This window comes from Schistocerca cancellata, chromosome 1, assembly GCF_023864275.1.
Source record: "Schistocerca cancellata isolate TAMUIC-IGC-003103 chromosome 1, iqSchCanc2.1, whole genome shotgun sequence".
In the NCBI taxonomy this organism is placed as follows: domain Eukaryota; kingdom Metazoa; phylum Arthropoda; class Insecta; order Orthoptera; family Acrididae; genus Schistocerca; species Schistocerca cancellata.
In genome coordinates, this window is record NC_064626.1 from 872,267,752 (window position 1) to 872,285,183 (window position 17,432).

The window sequence follows — 17,432 nt, forward strand, 5'->3', positions numbered from 1 at the left end:
GCACGTCCGCATGTATCCCGTGCCACCCAACGTGCTCTAGAAGGTGTAAGTCAACTACCCTGGCCAGCAAGATCTCCGGATCTGTCCCCCATTGAGCATGTTTGGGACTGGATGAAGCGTCGTCTCACGCGGTCTGCACATGCAGCACGAATGCTGGTCCAACTGAGGCGCCAGGTGGAAATGGCATGGCAAGCCGTTCCACAGGACTACATCCAGCATCTCTACGATCGTCTCCATGGGAGAATAGCAGCCTGCATTGCTGCGAAAGGTGGATATACACTGTACTAGTGCCGACATTGTGCATGCTCTGTTGCCTGTGTCTATGTGCCTGTGGTTCTGTCAGTGTGATCATGTGATGTATCTGACCCCAGGAATGTGTCAATAAAGTTTCCCCTTCCTGGGACAATGAATTCACGGTGTTCTTATTTCAATTTCCAGGAGTGTATTAGATCTAATAGCAACAAATAGACCTGACCTCTTTGAGGATGTCCACATCGAAACTGGTATCAGTGACCACGATGCAGTTGTGGCAACAATGATTAACAAAGTACGAAGTTTAACTAAAACAAAGCACTAATATATATATGTTCAGTAAACTAAATAGAAATCATTAGTGTCATATATCAGAGAGGAACTAAAACCTTTCAGCACATGCCCGGAATATGTAGAGGAACTCTGGTTCAAGTTTAAAAGACTAGTTGACCAATCACTGAATAGATATGTGCCCATTAGAACAGTACATAATGAGAGGGAACCTTGAGGGTGTACGGTCACTGTAACAAAATGTCTAAGGAAACAGAATTACTGCATATTAGATGTAAAACAAAGTGTAGGGCTATAGATAGAGAGATACTGAATGAAACATGTTTGGCTGTCATGAAGAGCAATGCATGATGCCTTCAATTGCTATCGTAGCAGAATATTGTCAAATTACATTTTACAAAATCCAAAGAAATGCTATTAGGGGCACCAAAGTCAGTCTCCTCCAGCGAATGAGACAGGAACTGAAATTGTGGGTAGTGAAGCAAAAGCTGAAATGCTTAACTCAATTTTCAAATGTTCCTTTACAAAGGAAAACCCAGGATAACAGCACCAATTTAATCCTCGTACCACTGAAAAGATGAATGAAATAAGGATTAGTGTGAGAAACAGATGTGCTGAGAAACAGTTGAAATTGAACAAAGCTCCATGCCCCAATGAAATCCATGTGAATTTGTGGCTGAGTTAGCCCCTCTTCTAACTACAATCTGTTGTAGATCCCTCGAACAAAAAACTGTGCCCAATTCTTGGAAAAACGTACAGGTTACACCCATCTACAAGAAGGGCAGTAGAAGTTATCCACAAAAGTACCATCCAATACCCTTGACATTGATTTGTTGTAGAATCTTAGAACAAATTCCGAGCTCAAACATAATGAGGTATCTTGAACAGAATGACCTCCTCAATGCCAACCAGCATCAACTTTGAAAACATCGATCATGTGAAGCCCAACTCGCACTTTTCTCATGTGACATACGGAAAGCTTTGGATCGAAGCAACCAGATAGACAAAGTGTTCCTTGATTTCTGAAAAGTATTTGACTCAGTACCACACCTATGCTTATTGTCAAATGTGTGATCATTAAGTGCAATTTTTGACTGGATTGAGTACTTTTTGGTAGGAAGGATGCAGCATGTTATATTGGAGGCAGAGTCATAGTCAGATGTACAAGTAACTTCAGGTGGGCCCCAAGAAAGTGCAATGGGACCCATGCTGTTCATGTTGAATATTAATGACCTTGCTGACAATATTAGTAGTAATATAATGCTCTTTGCAGATGATGCAGTTATCTATAATGAAGTACTATTTGAGAGAAGCTGCATAAATATTAAGTCAGATCTTTATAAGATTTCAACATGGTGCAAAGATTGGCAACTTGCTGAAAATGTTCATATGAAATGGAATGATCACTTAGGTTCAGTAGCGAGTAAGGCAAGTGGTAGACCTTGGTTTATTGGTGGAATATTGGGGAAGTGCAATCAGTCTGCAAAAGATATTGCTTACAAATCACTCATGCATCCCATCCTAGAATATTGCTCAAGTATGTGGGACCCGTACCAGATGGGACTAACAGGGGATACTGAACATATACAGAGAAGGGCATCACAAATAGTCACAGGTTTGTTTAATCCATGGAAGAGAATCATAGAGATACTGAAGAGATACTGGCAAACTCTCGAAAACAGATGTAAACTATCCCAAGAAACTCTATTAATGAGGTTTCAAGAACCAGCTTTAAATGATTACTCTAGGTACGTACTACTAAACCTTATGTGTTGCTCACACAGGGATCATGAGGATGAGATTACAACAATTACTGCAAGCACAGAGGCATTGCAACAATCATTCTTCCCATGCTTCTTACGAGAATGGAATAGGGAGAAACCCTAATAATTGGTACAATGGGATGTACCCTCTGCCCTTCATCGCATGGTGGTTTGCAGAGTATAGAGTATAAGTATAGATGTCGATGTGGATACTTCAGTAATGTTTTGAGGCACAATGTAGTATGACTCAAATCTTAATTCGCTATTTCCCACACGTTGTGCATATTGGAATTTAGGTATACATACCTCCTTAGTTCACAAATCAATGAACTAATTTTTTCTTGGAACTTACAATAGCCTATACCTACCTAGTAAACCTAAACTTATTGTAGGTTCAACTAAATTATAGAGAAATAAAAAATTTTCTAAAAATTAAAATGTAAGACACAATAATTTTTATTCTTATTTATATAGTTAATGGGCAGAATTATTAAATAGATCTAGTATCTCAGCCAACAAATTATACATATTTGGTAAATATTTGGTCTCCTACATGTCTGGATTGTGAGGCTGAATGATACCTAAATTTGAATAAGCATTTTACAAAATTTAGTGCATCACTTTTTAATTATTTTTTTTTATAAACTTCAGTGCAGTCTAAATTGTTCAAAATACATGAAAATTGTTTAGAAAGTGTTCTGTGTTAACTATTATGAACTACAAAATACCTAAATAGTGCATGAAAGAAGTAAATGCTTTTCTTTCATGTAATATCGAACCAAAAAAGTACCCTGTGTTCCTAAAATAAATGTACTTAATGTAGAAGAAAAAGAATTAGGATTGAAAAAGGCAGCCATGGAAAACAGATCAAATTGCAAAATCAATAACAAAATGGCTAAAACATATTCTTGTTATGGTGTTCAGTATGAAGACTGCTTTGATATAGCTCTCCATGGTTATAAGTCTCCTCATTCAGTCGAACCTGTTTGCTATAGTCAAGCCTTGGTCTCCCTCTACAACTTCTACTCCCCCTCCCACTAACCTCCATTACCAACTGACCAGTCCTTGACACCCTAGGAAATGTCATATCAACTGATCCCTTCAGTAGTCAAGTTGTGCCATAAATTTGTTTTCTTCAACTTTGGTTCAGTACCTCTTCTTCAGTTATCCAATTCCCTTCTTCCCTGCACTGTTTATTATCTGTATTCTACTTCCTTACAAGACTACATTCCATGAAAATATCTACCAACACTTTAATTTATATCTGATGTTAAAATACTTCTCTTTTCCAGGAGAGCAAGTCTGCAGTTTATATCCTCTCTACTTCAGCTGTTGTCAGTTACTCTGATCCCAAAAAAGCAAAACTCATCCACTAGGTACTTTTAATGTCTGAATTCCTAATCTCATTGCTCTCCACAGTTTTGGAACAAGAAGATTAGCCTGTTATAAAAGTTAGGAATTATGCGTGTTTTCTACTCATCTGCAAATGCTCGGTTCATTAACTAATTTTATAAAAATACACAAAATGCTGTAGGTCAAACTAAACTTAAGATCCAAAAATTCTTTGGTAGCCACCATTGCACTCAAATATTGTTTAGTTACAAATCATGGAAGCTTTTGTTCCAGTTTTCAGATCGCAGTAGTTGCAAAGCATTTGCAATTGATGTGCATAACCATGGGTTTCCTAGAAACACTGCTGTCATTAGTTGCTCTGCATCTACTAGAATCTGAAGACATCCAATATCTGTATGAAACTAGTTATCAGTATTTAAAAAAGGTATGACTTACATTATAAAAAAAGACATTTCAAACAGAAACTCTTGAAGTTCTCCAGTTTCCTGTGTGCATTGCAACAGAAGCACTGTACTCTCCTTGACATGAGTTTTACTACCTAGTCATGTAAGAATGAAAGTCACAAGGTGACTAATAATGAGTTAACATGTCTTAAGAATTTTTTGGTTGAGAAGGATGTAGTACTAAAAGAAAATAATTACTAGAGCAGTAGATGGACAGTAAATCAGAAGGCAAAACACAAACACAAACACATGCACACACTAGACAAACAGTATATTCCCTAGGTTTACATATTTTGTTAATGCTTTAAAACAGACTAATACAAATATCTATGGTTACACAATATGCAGAGGCTACTGAAAGTAATTTGTAGTGAGCTTAAAGGTCATTTATCAGTTGGTGACAAGAACAGAAACAATGTAGAGGCTCTAGCAAATATACATTTGTAATATGCTGAGTGCTATTTGTTGTTCCTCTAAAGATTGTTTATAACATTATTTGCTATTTTAAATCACAGACATGGGGAGCCCTTGAGAACATGCCAGATGATGAAACTGCCAGACAGTGGCCAGTAAAATCTGATCCACTACAGTTGAGATTTTTACTGTCAAATTCTAACATCTTATCTGGCAAATGCATTTGCCATAATGAATTGAATTTTATCTGCACATGTCAAATCTCTAACAGCAATTTCTTGGTCATGTTTCCTAATCACACTCACCTCCCGGGAAGCTGCACTGGTCAGCCACTGACGGAGCAGCTGCTGTTTCTCCTGCCAACTCTCTTGCTGCATTCACAGACATAAACCCACAATACAACTAATTAATAGCAGGAATGATCAATGCTAATGCAGCATTTCTAATCTGCATGTCTGGCTTTGTCCTCTAGCAAAACTCAGCATAAGATACACATCAAATGAATTATGTTTACCATTACTCAATGACCCTTTAGCATTATTGAAATTTGTGGAAAATCAAATGGGAAAATTCTGCGGAACTTCTGATATTTGTTTCTGGTGCCTTGCATAAATGTGCATGTTATGTTGTCTGCAATGGTCAAAACAATTATATCAGACAAATGATCAAACATTATGGAAATCTAAGGTTTTTATTTCATACTGATATATATACAGTGGATGATTAAACTTAATATACCGTGTTTTATGTTGAAATTCATTGCTGTTAAGTGCTTTGTTAGTGCAGTATAACCATGTAAATACATGATAAGCTAATTAACAGAAATAAAAGAAGATTGTCCTTTGCACCATTAGGGTGCTGAATCCATGGGATTATTGATCACATATATAAGGAATATCAATACGCAACTCTGGACTAGTTCTGAAATGTGTGGACTAGCTGCCTACATTTTTCAGGCAAATCACAGACATGTTCAATAGAACTGAAGTTCAAACAGCATCCTGGCCATGACATTTGTGTTATATCTCAGCTGCTGGTATATCCTCCAAAGTGAGCTCTATGAGAATGAGCATTGTGCATTGTAAAAATGAAATAATCCACAATAGTCTCATCATATGGTAGAACAAAAAGTAAGATCTAATGCTGACACCTTCAAACTGTCAAAAACTCATTGCTGACATGTAGTTCCTCATGCATGACAATGCTTATTTAGACCACCAAAGCCAGTCTACTATCACAATATTGGGATTTTTCATGCAGAAGTGTGCATTTTTTCACATTCGTTGCTCTTCCAGATGTATACAGGTTAGTTTTCAGGCTAAACATTTAAACTAAACTGCAGATAAATATGACCAGAGTGGACAGGAATCTATTACACTCAGTGAGCCTCCATCACTTCATCTCACATCTTCAGGCACTAAGGTGGTGTGTGGCATACCACATTTGTAGACAAATGCATAAAGCTTGGGCTGATATCTGTCTGCATTGCTGTTAGTATTGCTCACTGCAGCTGAGTTCCTTTCTTCCATTTCTTCCAATGGTCTTCGAGAAATATGTAACATTTGTCTCTGGGAGTGGTTGCTTGGGGATGACCTTGTCTTAATTACTTTGACTATTTCTAATTTTTAAGTAATTTCATAGAGTTCTCCAACAGTATTTGCTATGTAATGCCATGACTCAATGGATTCTACTGCGCCAGTGGACTGAAACACCAGCGATCCTGGCAAATTATATTTTTGGACATCACAACACTCTTATTCATATGAAAATTAACATTAATGCAGTATACTGATAACTATTCAAGTGTCTGAAGTGAGTAGAAGAGCCCTTCCCTACTTCCTGTTGTAATAGTGAGTGTACTTTAGACACATATTCTCCCAGTGTGTATCACAATGTACTGACTGATCCTTTAATTGCTCTGAGCAGCAGAGTATCTTTCAACAATGAAGGAAAAGATGGATTGCTGCTTACCTAAAAGAAGACATGCCAAGTTGCAGCAGGCACAATTAAAAGACAGTTACACAAAGCTTTCAGTCACAGTCCTCGTCAGAAAAAGAGTAACAGTGAAACACACACCATTCAAACACACAAGCAAGCATAACTCTCGCACACATGACCACCAACTCTGGTTGCTCAGGCCAGAATGCGACTATCATGTGGATGGCAGCAGTGATCTGGAGGGGGTGGGGAAGGGTAAGGGATAGTAGTATATGGGTGGGGGGACAGAGTGTGCAAGAACTAGAATGCCAACAGGTGCAGCATCAGAAAGTTGTAGGGCAGGGAGATGAGGGGGAAAAGGAGCAAACAGGACAGGAGTTGGGAAAGAAGGGCTGGTGCATTCACAGAGTGCAGCAAACAAAGAGGCTGGGAGACAAGAATGGGGAGGTGATGATAGGACGGAGGTAGAAACGGTTGGGTAGAGGGTGTGGGCATAGCATGTTACCACAGTTTAGGCCAGGATAATTACAGTGACAGAGAATGTGTTGTAAGGATAACTCCTGTTGAGCAGTTCACAAAAGCTGGTGGTGGAGGGGAGGATCCAGATGGCTTGGATAGTGAAGCAGCCACTGAAATCAAGCATTTTATGCACAGCTGTATGTTGTGCCACACAGTGGTCTTCTCTTGGCCATGGTTTGGTGGTGGTCATTCATCCTGGTGGACAGCTGGTTGGTAGTTGTACCAAAATAAAAAGCTGCACAATGATTGCAGCAGAGCTGGTAAATAACATGGCTGCTTTCACAGGTGGCCCGGCCCCTGATGGGGTAGGATAAACCTGTTTCAGGACTGGAATAGGAAGTGCTGGGTGGATGGAGGGCATGTTTTGCACCTGGATCTCCCACTGGGATAGGATCCTCGTGGCAAGGCACTGGGATTGGGAGTGGCATAGTGATGGACTAGGATGTTATAGAGGTTGGGTGGGCAATGAAACAACGCTTTAGGAGGAGTAGGAAGGATCTAGAATGTCCCTCATTTCAGGGCATAATGATAGGTAATCAAAGTCCTGGAGAAGTATGCGGTTCAGTTGTTCCAGTCCAGCATGGTACTGGGTGACAAAGAGGCAATTTTTGGTGGCCAGTTCTTTGAGGTGGTGGGAGGGTTGGGGGTTTGAGAGGAAATGGCATAGGAGATCAGTTTGTGGACTAGGTTTGGGTGATAGTACCTTCCGGTGAAGGCCTTGGTGAGATGATCAGCATACTAAGCAAGACAGTTCTTTTCACTGCATATATGCCACCACCAGGTGGCCAGGCTGTATGGAATGGACTTTTTGGTGTCAAAATGCAGGTACTGTTGGTGGTCGGTGGGTTTAATGTGGGCAGAAGTGAAGATGAAGCCATCAAAGAGAATGAGTTCAATATCCAGGAAGGTGACAGACTGTGTTGAGGAGGACCAGGTGAAGAGTATGAGTATGGGACAGGAGGGCTTGAGGACGTGAAGGAATGAAGATAGGATGTCTTTGCTCTGAATCAAGATCATGAAGGTATCACAATTAACCTGAACCAAACTAAGGGTTTGGAGTTTTGGGGGGGCTAGGAAGGTCTCCTCTAGATGGCCCTTGAACAGGTTTTCACAGGAGGGTGCCATGCAGGTGCCCATGGCTGTGCTGCAGATTTGTCTGTATACCTTTCCTTCAAAGGAGAAGTAGTTGTAGGTTAAGATATGCTGAGAATTATCGCACAGTCAGCTTAATAACTCATGCATCAAAGTTGCTGACAAGGATAATATACAGAATAATGGAAAATAAAATTGAGGGTGTGTTAGATGACGGTTAGTTTGGCTTTAGGGGAGGTAAAGGCACTAGAGGCGCATTTCTGATGTTGTGGTTGATAATGGAAGCAAGGCTAAAGAAAAATCAAGGTACATTCATAGGATTTGTCGACCTGGAAAAAGTGGTCAACAATGTAAAATGGTGCAAGATGTTTGAAATTCTGAGAAAAGTGGGGGGGGGGGGGGGGGGGGGTAAGCTATAGAGAGAGATGGGTAATATACAATATGTACAAGAGTCCAGAGGGACTAGTAAGAGCCGATGACCAAGAACGAAGTGCTCGGATTAAAAAGGATGTAATACAGGGATATAGTCTTTCACCCCTACTGTTCATCACGTACGTCAAGGAAGCAATGATGGAAATTACAGAAAGGTTGTAACGGAACTGAAATGATGGTGGGCTGACAGTAATTTGGAGCCCGCGCGTCTGAAATGGGCGCGCTTGTGTGAGACTGCCAGGGAGTGCACCGTGATGCCATCTATTGGCGAAACTGGGAATTAGCGCTGTCAGACAATGCACTAAGCTCTCAGAGTCAAATGTATTCTTTTTCTTGGTAATTATAAGTTATTACTGTATAATTTAATGTTGTAAAACGCTAGTAGTAAATTATTATGACTGGTATGGACTCCAGGGTAGTACATATAAATATTCTTAAATACTAAATGATTTCGGTAAAAAGGTGGCAGGGGAACGCCCCCACTCTTGGTGATACGAGCGTAGCTAGGGGTAGCTGGAGACACAGGGACTGAACAAGGAAATGGCCTGGGGAGTGTTGACGTGATCGGACGTGCGTAACTGTGCTCACGCAAAAGTGATTGTGCAACAGCGAAGAGGCGAATATCGTCGCCGTTTGTGGAGTAGAACGCGACGAATGGTTGTCGAAGCCGCCTCTATGCCACTGGGGCTCATTGTAAGAGTTCCTGCGCCCAGAATTTATGGCGGACGTGCAGTAGCTTATACGAGTGCTACAGCTCGTAGTTCCAGCCGCCATTAAGGGCATGAGGCGTGAAGAGCTGCGTTAGCCACGTGCATCTCACCACCAGCACCGACACGTCTACCCAAGGCAAGACTGCTTGCAATTGTTAAGTCGAAATTTGTATACATGTAAAAGGAGAATACCAGTTTTCTTTTATGCAAGTGCAGAGGACAAAATATAGTAATGAGTAAAATTACGACGCATGTTGTTCATTGTAAAGTGTAGTAACCTCAAACATAGTATAGTGAAATCAGACTGAGGCCACCATCGCCTCTTTCATTTACAATTCTTTTGGTTGTAGAATACTTTAGCGTATAAGAATGTTGAAAAGAGCAATGGTCACACCAGAATGAGTCGCCTATTTACAGTTACTTAAATTTTTCTGAGCAACCTTTCAAGTAAAGTCACTTAACTAATTCTGTATCAATGGTCCAAAGAGTAATATCCAAAATCATTAAATAAGTTGAAGGATAAAATTTTGTTAACCGAAGTTGCATAACCTGTCTTGGTAGTAATTACCAAGCCAACTCACAGAAATTGAGAGGGTATTTGCTTTGTAGAATCATCTAGAATGATCAGAAATAGTAATATTCAGAATTAAGTTTAAATTCAACTCAAGCCATTTCACTTTGAAACGAGCCCAAAAATTGATTTATTCTTTTGCTCCTTCAGAGCTGGCGACCGTAGTTATAAGTATTTTCAGGAGGATTCGACGGTAAGTCTGCTGCTCTCGTCGTGCTGATAGGATTATCCACTGCTGCTAGCAGTGGTGATTGGATACATAAGCTCACTACCAAGTTAAGTGGGTCAGGTAGGCAGTGTTACCGTGTGAACTGTAGGGCACTGTAGGCCGTGGATCGAACCGGTTCAATCATCACAGCTCTTAGGGAAATAGTCCGGTTAGGAGTGTACTAATCATTAGGTAAATACTGGCGAGTAACGGTCAAAAATGTATACGCAAGTGAATTTAGCAAGGTCCACGTAGCACCTAGTTAATGTGGTGCAATGGCGAGGGTAGGAGTGGAGTAAAAGTGAGATGAGCTTGTGGCAGCTGTGCTGGATTCAAATATTAACTACGTGAATTCACTACTGCCTCTTACCGTTGGGACTGAGCTATTTACAGTTAAAATACGTAGCAGTAAGCGCAAAGGTGTGACAGCTACAAGTCCGTATTGGTTTTATACATACAGAATTGGGAAGTGGGTCATTCCGTCAGTGGAGGGGGTTAAAACAACCGAGTCAGTGGAGAACATACCCCATTTACTGATGGAAAGATTCAGCGGTTCGGTCGCAAGGTTCAGGAGTGGAATAAAAATTCAAGATGAAAGGATGCCAATGATATGATTCACTGAGGACATTGCTATCCTCAGTGAAAGTGAAGAAGAATTACATGTTCTGCTGAATGGAAATTAACAGTCTAAATGAATACAGAATGTGGATTGAGAGTAAATTGAAGAAAGACGAAAATAATGAGAAGTAGAAGAACGAGAACAGTGAGAAACTTAACACCAGCCTTCATGGTCACAAATATATGAAGAGAGCTTCACTGCAAGTTAAACACAGCCAAAACCTCTCAGACAAACAGAAGCTAAACGATGTCAAAGTTAGAGTAAGGAGGGCTATGCGTGAAGTGTTCAGTGAATTCGAAAGTAAAATTCTATGTACCGACTTGACAGAAAATCCTAGGAAGTTATGGTCTTACATTAAATCAGTAAGTGGCTCGAAACAGCATATCCAGACACTCCGGGATGATGATGGCATTGAAACAGAGGATGACACACATAAAGCTGAAATACTAAACACCTTTTTCCAAAGCTGTTTCACAGAGGAAGACCACACTGCAGTTCTTCCTCGCACAAACGAAAAAATGGCTGACATTGAAATAAGTGTCCAAGCAATAGAAAAGCAACTGGAATCACTCAACAGAGGAAAGTCCACTGGACCTGACGGGATACCAATTCGATTCTACACAGAGTATGCGAAAGAACTTGCCCCCCTTCTAACAGCCGTGTACTGCATGTCTCTAGAGGAATGGAAGGTTCCAAATGATTGAGAAAAGAGCACAGGTAGTCCCAGTCATCAAGAAGGGTCGTCGAGCAGATGCGCAAAACTATAGACCTGTATCTCTGTTGTAGAATTTTAGAACATGTTTTTTGCTCGAGTATCATGTTGTTTCTGGAAACCCAGAATCTACTCTGTAGGAATCAACATGGATTCCGGAAACAGCGATCGTGTGAGACCCAACTCGCTTTATTTGTTCATGAGACCCAGAAAATATTAGATACAGGCTCCCAGGTAGATGCTATTTTCCTTGACTTCCGGAAGGCGTTCGATACAGTTCCGCACTGTCGCCTGATAAACAAAGTAAGAGCCTACGGAATATTAGACCAGCTGTGTGGCTGGATTGAATGAGTTTTTGGCAAACAGAACACAGCATGTTGTTCTCAATGGAGAGACGTCTACAGACATTAAAGTAACCTCTGGTGTGCCACAGGGAGTGTTATGGGACCATTGCTTTTCGCAATATATATAAATGACCTGGTAGATAGTGTCGGAAGTTCCATGCGCTTTTCGCGGATGATGTTGTAGTATACAGAGAAGTTGCTGCATTAGAACAATTGTAGCGAAATGCAGGAAGATCTGCAGCAGATAGGCACTTGGTGCAGGGAGTGGCAACTGACCATTAACATAGACAAATGTAATGTATTGCTAATACATAGAAAGAAGGATCCTTTATTGTATGATTATATGACAGCGGAACAAACACTGGTAGCAGTTACTCCGTAAAATGTCTGGGAGTATGCGTGCGGAACGATTTGAAGTGGAATGATCATATAAAATTAATTGTTGGTAAGGCGGGTACCAGGTTGAGATTCATTGGGAGAGTCCTTAGAAAATGTAGTCCATCAACAAAGGAGGTGGCTTACAAAACACTTGTTCGACCTATACTTGAGTATTGCTCATCAGTGTGGGATCCACACCAGATCGGCCTTGACAGAGGAGATAGAGAAGATCCAAAGAAGAATGGCGCGTCTTGTCACAACAGGGTTATTTGGTAACTGTGATAGCGTTATAGAGATGTTTAGCAAATTCAAGTGGAAGACTCTGCAAGAGAGGCGCTCTGCATCGCAGTGTAGCTTGCTGTCCAGGTTTTGAGAGGGTGTGTTTCTGGAAGAGGTATCGAATATATTGCTTCCCCTACTTATACCTCCCGAGGTGATCACAAATGTAAAATTAGAGAGATTGGAGCACGCCGGAGGCTTTCCAACAGTCGTTCTTCCGCGAACCATACGCGACTGGAACAGAAAAGGGAGGTAATGACAGTGGCACGTAAAGTGCCCTCCGCCACACACTATTGGGTGGCTTACGGAGTGTAAACATAGATGTAGATGTAGAAGATAAGGAATTCTGCTACCTAGGCAGCAAAATAACCAATGACGTACAGAGCAAGGAAGACATTAAAAGCAGACTAGTACTGGCAAAAAGGGCAGTCCTGGCCAAGAGAAGCCTACTAGTATCAAACATAGGCCTTAATTTGAGGAAGAAATTTCTGGGAATGTACATTTGGACCACAGCATGTAAGGTAGTGAAAAATGGAACTGTGGGAAAACTGGAACAGAAGAGAATTGAAGCATTTGAGCTGAGGTGCTATAGACAAATGTTGAAAATTAAGTGGACTGATAAGGTTAGAAATGAATATGTTCTACACAGAATCAGAGAGGAAAGCAACATGTGCAAAACACTGACAGGAACAGGATGATAGGATATCTGTTAAGACATGAGAGGTTGGCACAGGAGGGGAATTATTGGTGGCGGGCTGCAGCAAACCAGTTAGAAGACTGGTGACTAAAAGTGTACATATATATATTCTTTCTTGTGTGTAAAGATTGGTATCCTGAGGGGAGGGACCTGAGGAACAATGGTGAAGCTAAGCTGGAGGTAAGGAATTCCTGGAAGGTGACCAGTGGCTGGTTAGATTGGGGGGGGGGGGGGGGGGGGGGGGGATGGAAGATCATGGTTGGATTGTGGTATGAACTGGGAGACCCAGGGTTCAATGTCTGAATTAGGTTGGTTGTGACTGGAAGGATTGGCGGCATATAAGTACTTCCATTGCACAGACCTGGGAGGAGGAGAAAGGATCTCCGACAAGTCCAGCATGGTTAAATTCGGTGTAGGGCTAACGTTTATTCTATGCCATCAGGGGACAGGCCACCTGTGAAAGCAGCCTTGTCATTTATCACCTCTGCTGCAACCTCTGCACAGCTTTTTATATTGGTATGACTACCGACTGGCTGTCTACCAGGATGAATGGCCACCACCAAGCTATGGCTGAGAGAAAAGTAGGCCATCATGTGGCATAACATGCAGCTACATAAATATCCTTGATTTCACAACCCAAGCCATCTGGTCCCTGCCTTCCATCACCAGCTTTTCAGAACTGCCTATATGAGAGTTATTTTTCAACACATTCTCTGTTCCTGAAATCATTCTGGCCTCAACCTACAGTAACCTACTGTTCCCACATGTCTGTGCCTGTAGGCATTCTAGTCTCTGCACACACTGCCAGACAGTGTTCCTCTGTACCACCCCCCCCCTCTCCCGCACCTATACACTACTATCCCTTCCCCTTCCCCGCCCCTCCAGGTTGCTGCCGCCATCTCATGTGATAGTTGCATTCTGGCTTGAGTTGCTGTATATGGCAGTTGTGCGTTTGCTTCATTGCTGATATTGCTGCATAGAATACTTTCAGATTGTACTGACAGACATTATTCTCTCTTTTCTGCTAGCTTCAGCATCATGATGCAAATATTTTTGTATTTTCTTATCCAACCTCCCCCCCCCCCCCCCCCCCCCAATAATACAACAACAAATAAATTTCAAACTTAAAATTTAAAAAAATGACGCTATGAGTGCCACGATAAGGAATTCTGAAGTTTTGTGTAATATGAGATCTACATGCCAAACCCAACAACACATAAAAGGCTCTAACTGCCACAAATAAAAAAAAATAGCACCAAATGCAATCAACAGATGGTACGCAGTTTTAACAGTTATTGCAGCAACATGTAGAAGGTACTGGGTTCCATATGCTTATTCCTCAGGGTTAGATAAAATGGCAGAGGTAGCAAATGTTTATAACCGTCTGACTGGAAAGAAATGACGATTTTAAAAAAAGAAGATGTTGTGGCTGCAATCAGGAAAAGCTGAAAAATGGAGGGAATGAATACATAGATTCAAGTAATAAACATATTCCTGAAAAAGCTCATCCAGCACAGGATGTAAGTCCTATTATTGATTGCTAACCTACACCATACCTTGACAGAATGTTTCTTTTTGTTCTCTTTGCATGAAAGCAACAATGAGGTCTAAATAAATCATGCTTATTTTGATGAAAAGAGAGAGAGAGAGAGAGAGAGAGAGAGAGAGAGAGTGTATCATAAGGTATAGTGCACAGAGTTTTCCTTGCTTTCAGAGTCAGTGTGCATGCAAGTATAAATGCAAGAACCTCAGCTATGAACACATTCAATCTTTTTGAAGACGTTTATGCCCTGTAAGATATTTAAAGGTAAGAGAGTTACTTGATGGTGTTGATGCAAATATTTCATGTTAAAAAAAGACCTCATTGTATCTCTAATGATCCATCACAGAGCAGGAGACAATCACCTGTTCATTACAAATTCAGTGTCAAAACAGAAAATCAAGTAATACAGCATATACAGTCTTTTCAATGAGAGTGAATCACTATAGCAGGCACACTTCCAAAGTATAGTGGCTACAGGTGGACAGACAGAAGTCTTGTGCGCTTAAACCAGCTAAGCTTAATGGAAATTGATGCCTGGGAAGTTACTGCTATTTTGAGAAAATGTATGCAACTGCAGGACATCAAGAAAATGTATCTCCCTGCCCTGGATGTTACATGCCACATCTCTGAAGAAAAGAAGAAAGATCTCACAGAAATAATGCAGTACCTCACAAATAATGACAACATATAGTTTTATAAAAGTACTACAGAATGAACTTGTGGAGTATGAACAAAAAAACATATTTGTTTCATTCATTTGTCCTCTTTACTATCTTTTTGGTGGGTACTGAACTATGGCATTTAGATGTCTTCATTGCATTTCCACTTTCAGGAAGCTTTCCTTGAATTCATGTTTTGATGCTTAGAGCCTTTTTCTATTTCAAGTCTTCAGTTAACAGCCGTGGACTAGACAGCATCTCTTGTCAGTTACTGCAGAGGACTCCCACTGCAGCTCAGGTGCAGACGTCAGTAACAAGACAAACCGTCACAATATCACAGGATTCAATGTTCAACTGCCAATAACTGGCAGCGCACAGAAGTGAATACATGTTATTGCCTAGAATGGTGCAGGAAATGCTGTTTTTGTTCTGTTTAGCAGTGGAAGAATGTTTACAGACTGAGAGTCACAGTACATGGTGGGTCACTTGGATGTTTGTGGTTCTGGTAAATTCCTGGTGAATAGTATTGTAGTAATTAAGTAGTGATGGTTTGATCACAGTATGATAATACTCCTGTCTACAAATCAAGCACTAGTATGGCATAAGAATGGATATATAAAGTATTTTCTGGAATGGTTTGTCCAAAACCTCAAACAGACCTTGATGCACTACAGCTTTGATTGTGTGTGAAATCAATTTTTCACCATCCATCTGGAAGAATGGTAGTAAATTATTTATGTGCATCACAGCATTGCAGAAAGCTTATTCTGTAAATAAAAACTAACAGTAGCAATATGAGGTCTTTTAGGCTATTTGTTACATGATTGATATTTATTGGAATGGGCACCAGTGGCTGTACAGAGTCTTGTGGGCACACAGTGGGGCTTACCAGAATCTTGTGACATTCATCCTGATATGAGTGTCAGATAATTCACCTGTATTCAGGTTCAGATTAGGTGAAGTAATGAATAATTTCAAAGAAGAGGTGTGCAATTTGCAACACTCATTTTGCTGGAATGAATGGAATGCATAAGTACTTACTAAATTCTAATTAGATTTTCTGCAACAAGAGCATTAATAGAAATTTTAAGAACATGTAATTACATGGAAGTAAAGATGACAGACATAGAACTGTAAGAACATGGTTTAATTTCCAGTTTTAGATAACTTTCAAAAATCTGTCACTAGGAGAAACGTAAACATCTGAAACAAGAAAAAGGAAACTAAGTGTTTGAGCATCGTAAGGAATAAAAAGTTGTTCGATGACCTGGAGCAACACAAGATATACGAAATATTTGAAAGTGACAAGTTCTGCACCATATAAAGCAACAGTCATGGAGTTCAACTGCATCCATTATGGATAAAATACATTCAAATTCAATTCTTTTAAATGTTTCAGAGCGAGTCATCTTCCACCTGCAAATCGCGTCTGTTATTTCTCCTGTTACCAATTTTATCTGTTCTCCTGATTTGGGAATTTTTGTAAATTCTGAAATCCTGAGATTCTACTGTATGTTTAAATTTGACTACCAGTCCCTGTCCAATTTACTTACGTTTCAGTAAATGGTTAAGAGCATGTTCCTCCTTTGCCACAAATATTTTAATTTATATTTCTAACTTCCTTCTGACTGAAACAATATTATGAAAAGGAACATGGGTACTCATCATATAGTGGAAATGCTGAGTTGCAGATGGGCACAACAAAAAGATAGCATCTCTGCTATATGGTGAATAGCAACTTCCCTTTTATAATATTGTTACATTCCATCCTGGATTTTCCACTGTTTGATCTTTGTCCTTCTGAATGATTCACATATGCCTACAGTACATGGTAAAGTTCTGCCCTACATGGGAAAATCAGGTCCAATCATTTTCCATGTCATTCTCTCTCTATGACATCATTACATGGGTATACACAATTTCATAACTGATAAATTATTCACCTTACAGTACATGTTTTTAGACTCCCTCTTTTTGTGCCTTGTTGAAGCAACATCTTCACTCATGGTCTTGAACATTTTATCAATATGTTTCTGTTTCTATTACTCACATTACTGGGGAACCTAATAAACAAGAGCAGGCTGTTTTTGTAACTGGATTATAAACTCTAAATACAGGAAAACAAAATAAAGGAAATTTACCTACACAGTATTGTTAACTGTAAGAAGTTTCTACATCTAGGTACACAAATGAGTGAAGGAAAATGGGAAACGTA

The 17,432-nt window shown here is 40.2% G+C and overlaps 1 protein-coding gene across 1 annotated transcript in view; it reads right to left on the bottom strand.

Annotated features, from left to right (window-relative positions):
- Nucleotides 1-17,432, bottom strand: part of LOC126109897 (hormone receptor 4) — a 617,359-nt gene that overhangs the window by 14,732 nt on the left and 585,195 nt on the right. The window contains exon 18 of the mRNA XM_049914995.1: nucleotides 4,822-4,887. Coding sequence (XP_049770952.1) covers nucleotides 4,822-4,887 — 66 coding nt within the window. The remainder of the gene's footprint in view (nucleotides 1-4,821; nucleotides 4,888-17,432) is intronic.